General features: G+C 32.6%; 2 protein-coding genes across 2 annotated transcripts in view; one reads left to right on the top strand and one right to left on the bottom strand.

The window, feature by feature from the left end:
* LOC125050816 (dynein axonemal heavy chain 2) overlaps window positions 1-12,597 on the bottom strand; it is a 90,482-nt gene that overhangs the window by 72,793 nt on the left and 5,092 nt on the right. The window contains exons 10-24 of the mRNA XM_047650845.1: window positions 12,451-12,526; window positions 12,219-12,344; window positions 7,613-7,711; window positions 7,290-7,529; window positions 6,947-7,061; window positions 6,296-6,544; window positions 5,713-5,909; window positions 4,756-4,917; window positions 3,250-3,367; window positions 2,763-2,917; window positions 2,212-2,387; window positions 1,803-1,970; window positions 1,500-1,667; window positions 753-978; window positions 230-349 (exon numbers count right to left, since the gene is read on the bottom strand). Coding sequence (XP_047506801.1) covers window positions 230-349; window positions 753-978; window positions 1,500-1,667; window positions 1,803-1,970; window positions 2,212-2,387; window positions 2,763-2,917; window positions 3,250-3,367; window positions 4,756-4,917; window positions 5,713-5,909; window positions 6,296-6,544; window positions 6,947-7,061; window positions 7,290-7,529; window positions 7,613-7,711; window positions 12,219-12,344; window positions 12,451-12,526 — 2,395 coding nt within the window. The remainder of the gene's footprint in view (window positions 1-229; window positions 350-752; window positions 979-1,499; window positions 1,668-1,802; window positions 1,971-2,211; window positions 2,388-2,762; window positions 2,918-3,249; window positions 3,368-4,755; window positions 4,918-5,712; window positions 5,910-6,295; window positions 6,545-6,946; window positions 7,062-7,289; window positions 7,530-7,612; window positions 7,712-12,218; window positions 12,345-12,450; window positions 12,527-12,597) is intronic.
* On the top strand, window positions 7,982-12,529 carry LOC125050803 (DNA-dependent metalloprotease dvc-1). Its single transcript, XM_047650826.1, has 4 exons — window positions 7,982-8,332; window positions 9,012-9,243; window positions 9,825-11,160; window positions 11,786-12,529. The coding sequence occupies exons 1-3, from the start codon at window positions 8,145-8,147 to the stop codon at window positions 11,154-11,156; spliced, it is 1,752 nt and encodes a 583-aa protein (XP_047506782.1). The 5' UTR covers window positions 7,982-8,144; the 3' UTR covers window positions 11,157-11,160; window positions 11,786-12,529.

The raw sequence follows: 12,597 nt of genomic DNA, 5'->3' as shown, positions 1-12,597 counted from the left end.
TTGACAATTAAATTCCTAACATATCTTCCTTTTTCCCTCCCTCTAAGTCTCCGAAATCTAAAGTTTTAGATTAATTGTATAAATTTGGACAAGACTTAAAAATTTGTTTGCCCAAGAAGTTTCACTTCTGACATGTGTACTTTATACGCACGCACTTTTTAAATTATTTATTCATTAACTTTATATTTGAGCACTACGTAATGATCATTCTTAATTCTGAAATCTGTACCTCTATACACTCCGCTACATAGCCCAATGATTTTTCCCAATAATCAACTTCTTTGATGAACGGTTCAACATATTTTGTGGACTTCATCGAAGATAATTGCACTTGATGGTCTTCCAAAAACTAGAAAAATTATATATTTATATACCTATTATAGTTTTTGCTGAGACTTTCCTGAATGTTAGATTTCGCATTAATAAAAATTTTGTTTTCAGAAAACCTCAAAAACAAATACCTACTTAAATTACCTAAAGTGACCCTTATAATATAATCTGTAAACAAAACGCCTGTAAAATGAAAAGAAACTCCTTGTTTTAAATCACAATTCTTTAACAGATATTAATATGTATTTATTACATTTTAACATAATTAATGACGTTGACTGATCTGTCAACTTGATGTGACAATTGGATGTCAAAACGTTGAGTTATGTGCATATCTGTTAAATAAGTTTTGTTTATATGTATAGTACTAATTGAAGGCAATATTAAAACCCGTATTATAATTAAATGTTTTTCATTTAAACCTGCATAACATCTTCAACATTTTTAATTTTATACATGTCGCCTCTGTGATGTTGCATTTCATATGTAGTGTTCTTCCAAACTTCGCGAATCGCTTTAAGACCATTCTCAATGTTAAGCTCCATGGTGGCCGCATTCGATATTTCGGCAATATCTTCAGCGTATGCTTGGAAATTTAGACGCATTATCAATTCCAGTTTAAAATCTTCAGAGTTCTGGTCAAATTCACTGTTAAGAAAGGTGTGGGCTTTAGTGCATTCTAAATATTAAATTTAAAAGTTTCTGATCTATGGGTTTCTATTCTCTACCAGGTAAAATGAACTCTTTCTGTTAAGTAATAACATAGATATAGGTAATATATTAATTCTCGGGAGATCGGACGACGGACGACGTACTACAATTTCTGCCAATTTTTATTTATTTATTTATAAAAGCTAGCCAACAAGCGGCACACTGATACATTGGTACAAGAAAAATAAAATACAATATTTAAATTTGACAAGCATTTATACGGAAACATAACATACACGAAGAGATAAAAATAAAATTAAACCAAAAAAATAATTATAAAACGATTCGATCGATTTCAAACTCAGGATTTGAGTTACAATATCTATATATATATTGTTATAGACATATATTTGCTAAAGGTTAGATATCCAAGTAAGCCTATCCTTTTACGTCTAAAGGCGAGTACTATCTTAAATCTAATATTAGGTACATTTAATATAACTAATAATTATACTCACACGCCCATAAGCGCTTTGATCCTATCCCAATGTCTCTCTCTCATACAAGGATTCTTCAGATCACCTATCAAAGGTAGCGTTCTTCGAAAGGCATCTACTTTAACACGAGTTGTGTCGATTATATCCCAGCCTTTATCTTTTAACTGACGAGATAATCGATTGAAATTTCTGTAAAAATATTCAACTTCTAAATATTAAAATATTAATCTACAGACAAATATAAATTTACTTTTTCCTTGCCACAGCGTAGGTACAACCAAAGAGTATTTAAAGCGGAAATACGAGAAAGAAGAAAGCAATTACCTAAAAAGATACATAACATTTTCTTCCATTTCATCGGTCTCCATTTCCCAAAATGTTTGAGTCTTATATTTCTCCCAAGACTCCTCCCATTGGTACACTAGACCCCACACTTCTTCTAATTTCTCCAGTTCCTTTTCCATCTTCTGAAGGTCCAAATTCACTGGAGTCCTGATCCATACATAAAAAGTAGCATTATTAGATAGCTAAGACGTTCTTATTTATAAATTAACTTTGGATATGATTATTCTTACATTACGCTAATATATAGGTATGCAAATTATAAACCAAATGTACCTAATATAAACTAAGAATGATGATAGAGCCCTAATCACATGACAGCTAATAAATACAGCGATCAAAAACTACACCAAATATCGTATAACTACGATAAACTAAAGATTGTCTTTACGTCAAATTAAAAACAGCCAATCCATCCTTAATTTGCTGTTCCTGAGCACGCAACGCGTTTAGCTGTTCCCTAAAAGCTTTCAATTGTGCCATCGCATCTTTACCGCTAACTTCAGAGCTGCATGGAGCAGTATTATAGAAATCTTCGCAAAATTCTTTAGCCGCTTCTTTGAACACCTATTACAAATGGAAACTTAAATTTTTACTTCATAATCGATTGTTTCACTCACATTGCTGAATAACTTGTATATTGGCTTTCAACACAAAACCGTACTTAATAATTTTATTAACTCTTTAAGGCACTTTCTGCTGCACACCACCTCTTTGTGGAACGACATCAAGTGCCTTCAAGACAAGAGCTTACCATTCCCTGAAAAGTTGGCAACACACCGTGTGCTTTGCTTGTACCTATCGGCGGTGGTTATCACTGTATTTAAAGTCTACCTACTCGTTTGCTTTTGTCCTGTGCATAGCAAGTGTGCCATTGGACAACAGATTTCTCTTACTGTCAGGTGCATTTTCAGTTATATCATTATTCACAAACAATCTTACCTCCGCTTGTTCCAAGAGTTCAGCCTTAAATTTATCCTTATTCAATTCCAATGCTTTTTTCGCTTCTTCCAACAAATTCAAATACTCCGCCCACGTCACCGGTATATTCTCATGACGAGTTACCATATCTGAGCTAAGTTCGACTTCAAACTTACCTGCAATATTAATTATAACTTGCTATATTAGTTCAGAGCCTATACCATGACAACTGTTATTATATTACAAATAATAACAGTGTTACCTCAGGCTATCGTGTGATTTACATGTTAAGCTTTTTGGCGAAAATGGTTTTGGAAAACCTTAGTAAATAACATACATCCACTCAAACAATTTGTTCCTAATCGGCCAAATTCTATATCCAATTCACCAGTCGTAAGTTGTACGAGCCGTAACTATTTCAACAAGAATCGGTAAACAATATACAATAGAACTTAACCCTTTACGAGAAGTATTTATAGTCTTTATTACATACGCAAATAAGTCTTACCAAGAGTAGTCATTTGGTCTGTTATAGGAGCAAATGTCTTTTCAAAAGGAGCAATTTCCGAAATTAATCTCTCATAAGTAGCTATTGCTGTCGCAAGCTCTTTTAGGTCAGCTGGCATCTAAAATAATGTTTAAAGAACTTTTTTCTCATTACAAAGAAAAAAATATATTTTATTTTATTTACATAAAATAAAAAAAAATTAAATTTTATGTAAATAAAATAAAATATATATACAAAAACTTAATAATATATATATGTACGTAATATACGAACGAGATACACGTCGCAATCAGCCGTCTCAATTTTAGTGTACTAGGTTCATTCTGATTTAAATTTAAAAGGGCATTAAAGATACAAGTAATTTTAGCGCCTTAAACAATTGGTTTAAGGCGCTAAAATTACAAATTTTTGACGGTAATATTGATTAAATAATAATGCACAGTGCACACCCTCATACTTAATAGACTTGTAATAAATTTTTTTAAATAGTATCTGGTTGATGCTAAAATGGCTTTAAAATGGATGATTTTTTTAAATTGATTAATGTTATGGCAACTACTTGCTAGAGCAGTTTTGGAGCAGTGACTTGTGCGCGTACAAATTTACTCAGGGAAGCACCATTTACACGCGTCTCGCGCACCCTGAATATGAGATTGTATATCGAATGTGAGACTGATACCTATTTAGTTGCACACTGGCTGAATTCACAAGGATTTAGTATTGTCTTTGATTGGCATAACCTTTACACATTTAAAGAAAAAACTTTTTAACGGATTAAAGTTATGTATTATTATAAATTTACATTATATTGTCACCGTGACCACGCACGCTGTAAAGCACGCGAAACGTCGGATAAATTTAAAATTAGGTTAAATAATTGTAAAGTTATAATACATAACTTTAATCCGGTTAAAAAGTTTTTTCTTCACAAGGATTACTTTATTCATAATCTGTTTAAGTTTTATGTTTTCTCGTTTTATTTATGTAATATTATGTTCTTAGTTTAAAATGTGTATTAATAAATTTTAACTGTAAATAAGGAAATAAATGTCTTAGACCCAAAAGGTCGATTCCAAAACCGAGAGTCTTCATCTAATCACATCCTTTATTTTTTAAGCAGCGTTGGTACCAATAACGACACATAAAATAAATAAATCAGCGGCGCTACAACCTCTTTAGGTCTGATGATCATTTTTAAATCTAATAGACAAGTAGGTGATCAGCCTCCAGTGCCTGTGTGTCAAGTGTGTGCCGTCGACTTTTTGGGTCTAAGACATGTCGGTTACCTCCCGATATTTTCCTTCACCGTTCGAGCAAATGAATACGACACATACAGTATAAAAAAATCGAGTTGACCGGCTAATATAAGTACAATTACATGTTCTCACTGCGTTTAAATTTAAGACTGAGTTAAAACGATAGTGTTATGTTCATAACTCTAACCTCACGTCACGCCCCAGCTGTAGGACAATTTAAATAGCTGATGATACGAATAAAAATACATACAGTCATGGCTTCCACGCTACTTCTTTCTATATACGCATAAATAACGTCAATGTCACTCTCTGTAATGGTTCTTAGTAATTCCCCTAACTTTTTTTGCCACACTGAGCAATGTACTATTATTGACTTCTTCAATTCGCTTGAGTTCAGAGTAATAAAGTGTATCTGCAAAATTGTCATCATTAAAAAAAATAACAATATTAAGTATATTCATTAAAAATACACACACTTACTAAGCCTGTGTGGGCCTGAGTATCCGGAAGCTAATTCCAGGATTAGTAAAATACTATGCACTGGTTCGGCTGTCGCGTGTCAGTATAATAAAAAAAGGAATCCAAGAATCGATCAGACTAGCACTTACCATCAACGGTGGTATGTCCTACTCTAAGCACCTGATCCTTTAATAATGGTAAAAAGAAAATTCGGTTGAATGATAGCGCGCACGTGACAGCGGTTAATTTTAAATTACTCATCCTTGCGCCATTACGCCGGAACACCACCTACCATTTCCGGTTCGTGTGTCAAAGTCAAAATCGACAATTGTCACCCTCTGACTGACACCGATTTAGCGCAAACAACTATTATGATTTCTTATAAGATAATTATATCTATACTAATACATTAACATGTAAATAACCATCGATACTGTACGTCCGCTCCGCAAATATATAATGCCGTAACTAGAAATGTGTTTCGATCAGAAATACATTTTTAAGCAAAAACTACTCATAAAGAAATCATCATTAATTGTAGTCATCGTTACTAAATGGGCCCTTTATTCAGACCCTGTTTGAATATTTTGATCACAAGAAATCCTTCTCTGGGAGCCTTCTTTGCCTACGTACCTACCCAAAACAATTCTTTTGAAGTAATATGACTCCCTTGTTAACACGGATCGGGTTTATATTAGGCCAAACATTTGTTATATGTTAAAATCACACTCAAGTAATCCTTGATTACCTGATTAAATGTCTCCTGAATCTGCACAGCGTTGGCTAAATCACTATAATTTATAATTAGTTTATCAAAATCTGCCGCAGTATGCCCTTCCTGTCTATATTTCTCCATAAATTCGTCCTTATCGACTTTCCATATGTGAGCATATGGATCCCACATTCGGATATGCTCGTGTATAAGTCCGAGATTATATTCAACTTCTAAAATTAAAATTATTCTATCAACCACGAAAATTTTGATCTACTATAAAATCACGCATTTTTTTAATGCAACAGTTATAAATCTATTAGTGTATTTGTATCTAAAAATACTAATAATAAGAGGCCAGCAGCCCACAGGCGAGCCCTCTGGCATTGAGAGTGTCCATGGCGGCGGTATCATGTGACATTAGGTGAGCCTCAAGCCCGTTTGAGTTATAGTCTGTTATATAAAAAAAAGTTTGAATTCGCTTGTTTAAAGACCAAAGGTGGGTAGATAATAAAAGTAATAAAAATGTTTGTTAATGTGTTTGCTGAATAAACTTTAAAGAAAGCACATATATTCTTATACGAATAAAAATATATACATAATAATTATTACACTATACCGTTATCAATAAGAGATTGCAGCTTATTCGTATCAGCATCCGTCTGTATGACGTCACTAAAGTTCTTAAGCCCGCCTGCTGGGAGGCCGAACTTTTGAAACAGCCGCGGCATAGTGCTCATAATATGCACAATCTCATCCAAAACAGTTGTAAACGTATCGACAATTTCATTTCTCGTTGGTAGGTATATAATATTTTTATCAGATAGGTATAAACTCATTTTTATCAACGGGGATGGTGCCATCGTTCCTGAAATGAAACATTACCTATATAGTAGATATTTAGTACCCGTTTTTCGAAAAAGATCACAAATCAGATGACATACCCTGAACCGCGCTATAAAAGGGTTTCCGACCACTAAGGATATATACAAGATCACAGCCACTAGGGCCTTCAGTTCATTCAGAAATAAGACTGGTCTCCATAAGCGGGCCATAGACGGACCGCATGTTGCAGTCAAGACTGACTGCAACATGCGGTTTGCTCAGGAACAACTCGAGCGGTCCGTGTATTGCGAATATGAATTTAAGTATGGAAACTGCAGATCGCCGTGCGGCAACAGTCGAGCAGTCAAGATCGACTGCAACATGCGGTCCGTCAATGGCCTTTAGGGTGGAGAAAAAGAACACCGTCAAACACAAATCTACTTACCATCGCCGTGTACGCATTTGTACATGTTTTGCATAGTGGCTTTGATGGCTAAACGTAAGGCGTCTTCAATAAGACGATCAAATCTTCTTACGTATTTTACCCAATGTTCAGCCATCTAAATAGTAAAAAACAATGGTTTAATATACCTACATACCAATTGCATAATGTTAATATGAAATAAAAGTAAATTAATAACGTTTAATAAAAAAAATACGCCGAAATGACGAAACCTCCTTTTTTGGAGAAGCAAATTATAAAAATACTGTAAAAGCAATGCAAAAGTCTATATTTATTACGTTAAGTTCAGTTTTTATAAATATATGGTGCTATTTATGATCTTTACCTGCCCTATATAAGATTCAAATCCTTCGTAAACAATAATGATATAAACAATTATTTCTTTATACATCTCCAATATATTTGTAATGGCTTCGGTTTCCATGTTCCGAATAGTCTCTCGAAGTACATATATATCAAAAACATTGTAAATATCAAACTCGATGAGTGGTGAGTCACAAATTTTCTCCATGATTTTAACTAAATTGATATTGCAATTTTTATAGGTCGTCAAGAAATCTTGAAGCTGGAAAGGAAATTTCGTGTATGTTAAAGGTTTAATTTAATAATGCCTAGAATAGGTATGTTAACATTATTAAGCTTACTCACTTCCCCAATTTGTAGTACACAATCTGCAATATATGCATCGGACATTGTTGAGGTCCAAGTCAGTTTGAAAATTCCCGGTTGAACCTTTTTTTCACAGGCCTAAAATCACACGGAAACTTTAAATATAACATTATTGCATTTTGAGGAAAAGCAGTTATAACAAATCTATTAAAATTATTTTGTAATCTGCGCTAGAATTTATTAAACCTTCTTATTATTAGAGTGAAGTTCCTTTTCTATAAAAAAGTAAAAATAAAAAATTTGACAGCCGGCAAAATATAAATTCTAATTTGTATTTTGTAAAGGTAATAAGTAATTGTCATCGGTCCATACTCAATGTCTAGTTTTGTATTTTGTAAATCAAGTTAATATTAACCTTAACGGTAAACATAAAGAGCAAAAGACAAATTTTATAATTACCAACTACTTATTAAATGTATTACGTGTATAAAATTGGTGTAAAAAGATGTTATTTAGAACAACGTTAGAATGTGTTTTATAGCTTGTATCATATATAAGCATACATCATCAAATGTCATCGATATCAAAAAATATGAGTGTTTTAAATTTAGGAGATCCAGAGTTGGAGCTAATTGATCCTACACCAAACATCCACGCTTTATTTTTACACTTTGACAAAACATTCTTTTGGGAAAAGTTATCAAGTCGAGCTGTTGTGCGTTGGAGTAAAAGGATGTATTCATGTGCTGGAATTTGCTCGTAAGTTTCTATTGTTTACTATATTATTAGTGGTCTAAGATCCCGCTATACAACGACCTTCACCGTGATGCTTATTTAATGAAACTTATTTTATATTTAATTTAATATGTCAATAAATATAATCCATATGGGTTGCCTAGCAAATTTCAGTCCAGAGTATTTTAATTAATATTAAAAAAAAATTATTTTTTTAAACATTTCACCGGTATGATTATTAGATAAATTCTATACCAATCGAAAGTATGAAGCCCATAGAATATGCAAACGTTAGGTTGTTTTTAATCAATTAATTATTTATGTGTATATTTTTTATGTGACACTAAAGTATATATACATCTTTAGTATAAAAGAAGGTTATAGTGATACATATATAATACTACCCTGATTAAAAATATTGATTGAAAAAAGTTCAAAAAATTTACTATGCAAATTATAAAAAACTTTTTTTTTTTAAATATTAATTAAACATACTCTGGACTGAAATTTGCTAGGCAACCCATATGGATAAGTTTCATTAAATAAGCATCTCGGTGAAGGTCGTTGTATAGCCGGGATCTTATACTATAGGGTGATTCGATCGTATTTAGAATCGATATTGAGTGTGAGTTGTTATAGTAAATTTAAGAATGTATATTCTTGCATGCTGCATTTCCTTTTTCAATTTTTTTTTACTTTTTAGCTATAATACAGGTGGGCTTTGCGATATAGCATTGAGTGAACCTTTACTAAAACTCCGACCAAGAAAAGATTTAATTGAAACATTACTGCATGAGATGATACACGGATTCCTTTTTATCACACGTAGAGATCAAGATAGGGATGGCCATGGTCCAAACTTCAAAGCCCACATGTTTCGCATTAATAAAGCTGCTGGCTTAAATATTAGTATTTACCATGATTTTCATGATGAGGTCAGTATATATGTTTTGCCAATTAATATATATCATTTTATTAATAAAACATGATGCTTAGTAGCTATAGCGCATAGCTAAACAAAGCAGATTTTTAGATACCAAAGAGATCTTAAATTGGAGGACTAGTACTAAATGAAAGTAAACCTATAATCTAGTTTTGATAATAATTTAATGCTATATATACTTGATAGTTTACTCAAGTTGTTGCAAAGTGGTATGAAATTACTGATTCATTGGTAATTATAACTAGAATTCTTCTAAAAACTAAATATGTTACCTTTTATGTAATATTATATATACCCAACCCTCATATTGGACCAAGGATTGTAACTATTATACACTACATTGTGTAGATATCTTGGTGTTAAAATAAATAAAAACTCATTAAAATTAGGCACTTAAAGTTTGAGTACTAGAAAGTTTATTACTTGGCACACTATATAACTGATTAAGAAACACTGTCTTGTTATAATATCAAACATTCTCATATAATCTTCACCAATTAATATAATATAAATAGTTATATATTTAACATATATATATATAAATTGTTTAGATTGTTTCTTTCAAATTTTCAGGTCAAACTTTATCAAACACACTGGTGGAGATGTAATGGCCCTTGTACATCGATAAGGCCTCATTTTGGAATTGTTCGGCGAACATCAAATAGAGCACCAGGCCCTCATGATTACTGGTGGAAGGATCATCAAAGAAAATGTGGGGGTAACTTCATTAAAATCAAAGAGCCTGAACCAAAAAGGAAAAGTAAAAAAGAGAATAAAGTCAATAATGGTGATATCACCAAATACATTACTAAGGACAATAATATAAAAGACAACCCTATTGTGACTATTCCGAAGCCTCTTAAAGATTCAAATTTGAATAAACCAAGATTGAGCAATATCAATCTGGTGGTTTCAAAGAAAAATAATATTATATTTAATCCAAAAATAACAAAACCTGTATTGAATGACAAACATCCAAATGACATAACACAAAATTCATCAGATGTTGTTATGACAGTTAGAAATGTTTGGGCTAACAAAATCTTGTCTCCATCTATAAACAGTAGCAATGTTACTCCTAAAAAAGCCAATAAAAGGGATAGTACAGTTCTTAATCCCAAACCTGGTCCAGAAGAGTCTCAACCAAAGAAGATTATGAAAATAGACGACTATTTCAGTAAAACTGCTTCAAATATATTGAAAGACATATATGGACAAGATTTTAATATAACACAGTCTGAAAAGGATAATAAATTGATTTCAGTTCCAATAAATCTAGTTAACTGTCCCATCTGTGATGCAAAAATTAACAGTGATAAAATAAATAACCATCTAGACGAATGCTTAAACAAAGATGTAATAGAAATTGTAAGTCAAAATGAAGATAATCCTGTGATATGTAGTAATAAAATAGAAAATAGGGTTAGACATGACAGTGAGGTCATAGATTTAACAAATATAGAATTTGAAACACCAAAGAATGAAATACATCCATTGACAAAGGTTAGTAAAATAAGTGATGTGCAAGAGACTACAGATGCTTTTGAAGATATGGAATATTTTGATAATATAACATTAGACGTAGAAGAAAAGATACTTTCGGGGAGTAGTGAGCTTGACTACAAGTGTCCATGTTGTGGGAAAGAAACTAAATCCATAGAGGAACATTTAGATCAGTGTCTTGCATTCTTTGATGACCCAACATTAATACCTGAAGAAGGTGCATCTACGAGTTACATAGATACCAGTGAAGTGGATGTGCACGATGAATCGTTGACTCTTAATGCTTCAGGAACAATGTCGCCATGTCCTTGTTGTATGAAGATGGTAGAAATGGCTAATATGAATAATCACTTAGACAACTGTTTGAGTTCTAGTTTTAGTCAAAATTTTGATGATACATAATTATTAATTGCTCGTTCAGACACGGCGGGAACCGCGCGATTTCAGAATCGCATGGAAATCGCGCGGGTCTTATTTGTATGAGTTATTAAGTAATCGTTCAGACATACCGTTTCCGCATACGGTTTCCGCAACCCAACCGCCAGAAAATAGAATCGCGATACTCCCGCGCGGTTCTATTACTATGAAGATCTTACTCAGCGTTCATTAGCATTGCGGGCACCGCGCGATTAACACGTCATAACAAGAGCACCGTGAGTTATTTATTGATGAAGTGGAGAGTTTTTCTTCTGATAACACGCTTGCCCTCATATGTGTTTCAGAGCTTGAAATGTCTTACCTGATTAGTTCAATGAGTTCATCAAAAGATTTTATTGACATTCTCAAATAGTCAAAAAAAATTCGCTCAAACATTCTTAAATTGGGATATAGTGTTACTATCCTCTTAAGATCCTCTCTGAATCTGCCTTTTCTTTATTTTCTGTATCAACCACTGACACGTTAGTTACTCTTCGACTTCCATCTTGAAACTGATCGCTAACTAACCGCCACTGTCTGAACAGTCGCCATTTTTGCGGTTCAAACCGCACGATCTGACAATCGCGCGGTTCCCGCTGTGTCTGAACGAGCACTAATAATCTAGAAATAATTTGGTTGTGAGATATGTTATTTATTTTATGTTAAATTTATAATTTATGTAAATTTTAATGGGTTGCGATTTTGTCTTTTGTTAATATATGCAGATATTTGAGTAATCATGTGAAATATATACTTGAATACAATTAAAATGATACTGGTAATAAAAGAGATTTTGTTCAATGGATTCATAATAAAGTTTTAATTTACCTCTCAATATTTACTTAAAAATATTAAAATTGAGTGATGACAATGTTCTCCATACACTACAATACTTCAGTAAAACATTATTCTAAAGCGAATGCTATACTTTAATATTTCTTGTTAAGTTCGATACAAAAATTACTATTACATCTACGTGATGATAGTAGGTACTATCTAAGTATGGCTTATTTACAAGTCGGTCATATTAAAGAGCAATATACATACTGAAGTTAAGGGCTTGAAAAGTTGTCTTTCATCATCTGAGAGGGAGTCAATTATCTTATTATATCCCTTCACGACCGCCAATACGCTCTCGTATACGTAAAATACTGTCTTGCTTTTACTGTATACCTACAAATTATAATAATGGTAGGTATGAAATTAAATTCGGACCCAAGTGATAAACAGATCTATGTAGTTAGGTAGAAGTGCGTGTTAAACATTTTATTAATAGTACCTGATAGGCGTGTAATGGTATGTCTAATCCCAAGTTTTCCCAATGGTGAGCTTCTTTACACAGTTCCAGGATGTTTCTATAAACAAAAATAAAATAACAATTTTTCTAAATAGTAGCTACCTATATCATTGGAACAGATTCGTGATA

This window comes from Pieris napi, chromosome 7, assembly GCF_905475465.1.
Source record: "Pieris napi chromosome 7, ilPieNapi1.2, whole genome shotgun sequence".
Taxonomy (NCBI): domain Eukaryota; kingdom Metazoa; phylum Arthropoda; class Insecta; order Lepidoptera; family Pieridae; genus Pieris; species Pieris napi.
Note: the sequence above shows the minus strand (reverse complement) of the source record. Positions and strands in the feature narration are given on the sequence as shown.

What these genes read in the sequence shown, in the direction of transcription:
- LOC125050803 (XM_047650826.1), top strand. Translation starts at nt 8,145, where the DNA reads ATGTCATCGATATCAAAAAATATGAGTGTTTTAAATTTAGGAGATCCA. An exon ending in TCATGTGCTGGAATTTGCTC is followed by an intron (nt 8,333 to 9,011) that starts GTAAGTTTCTAT and finishes TTTACTTTTTAG; the next exon opens with CTATAATACAGGTGGGCTTT. An exon ending in ACCATGATTTTCATGATGAG is followed by an intron (nt 9,244 to 9,824) that starts GTCAGTATATAT and finishes TCAAATTTTCAG; the next exon opens with GTCAAACTTTATCAAACACA.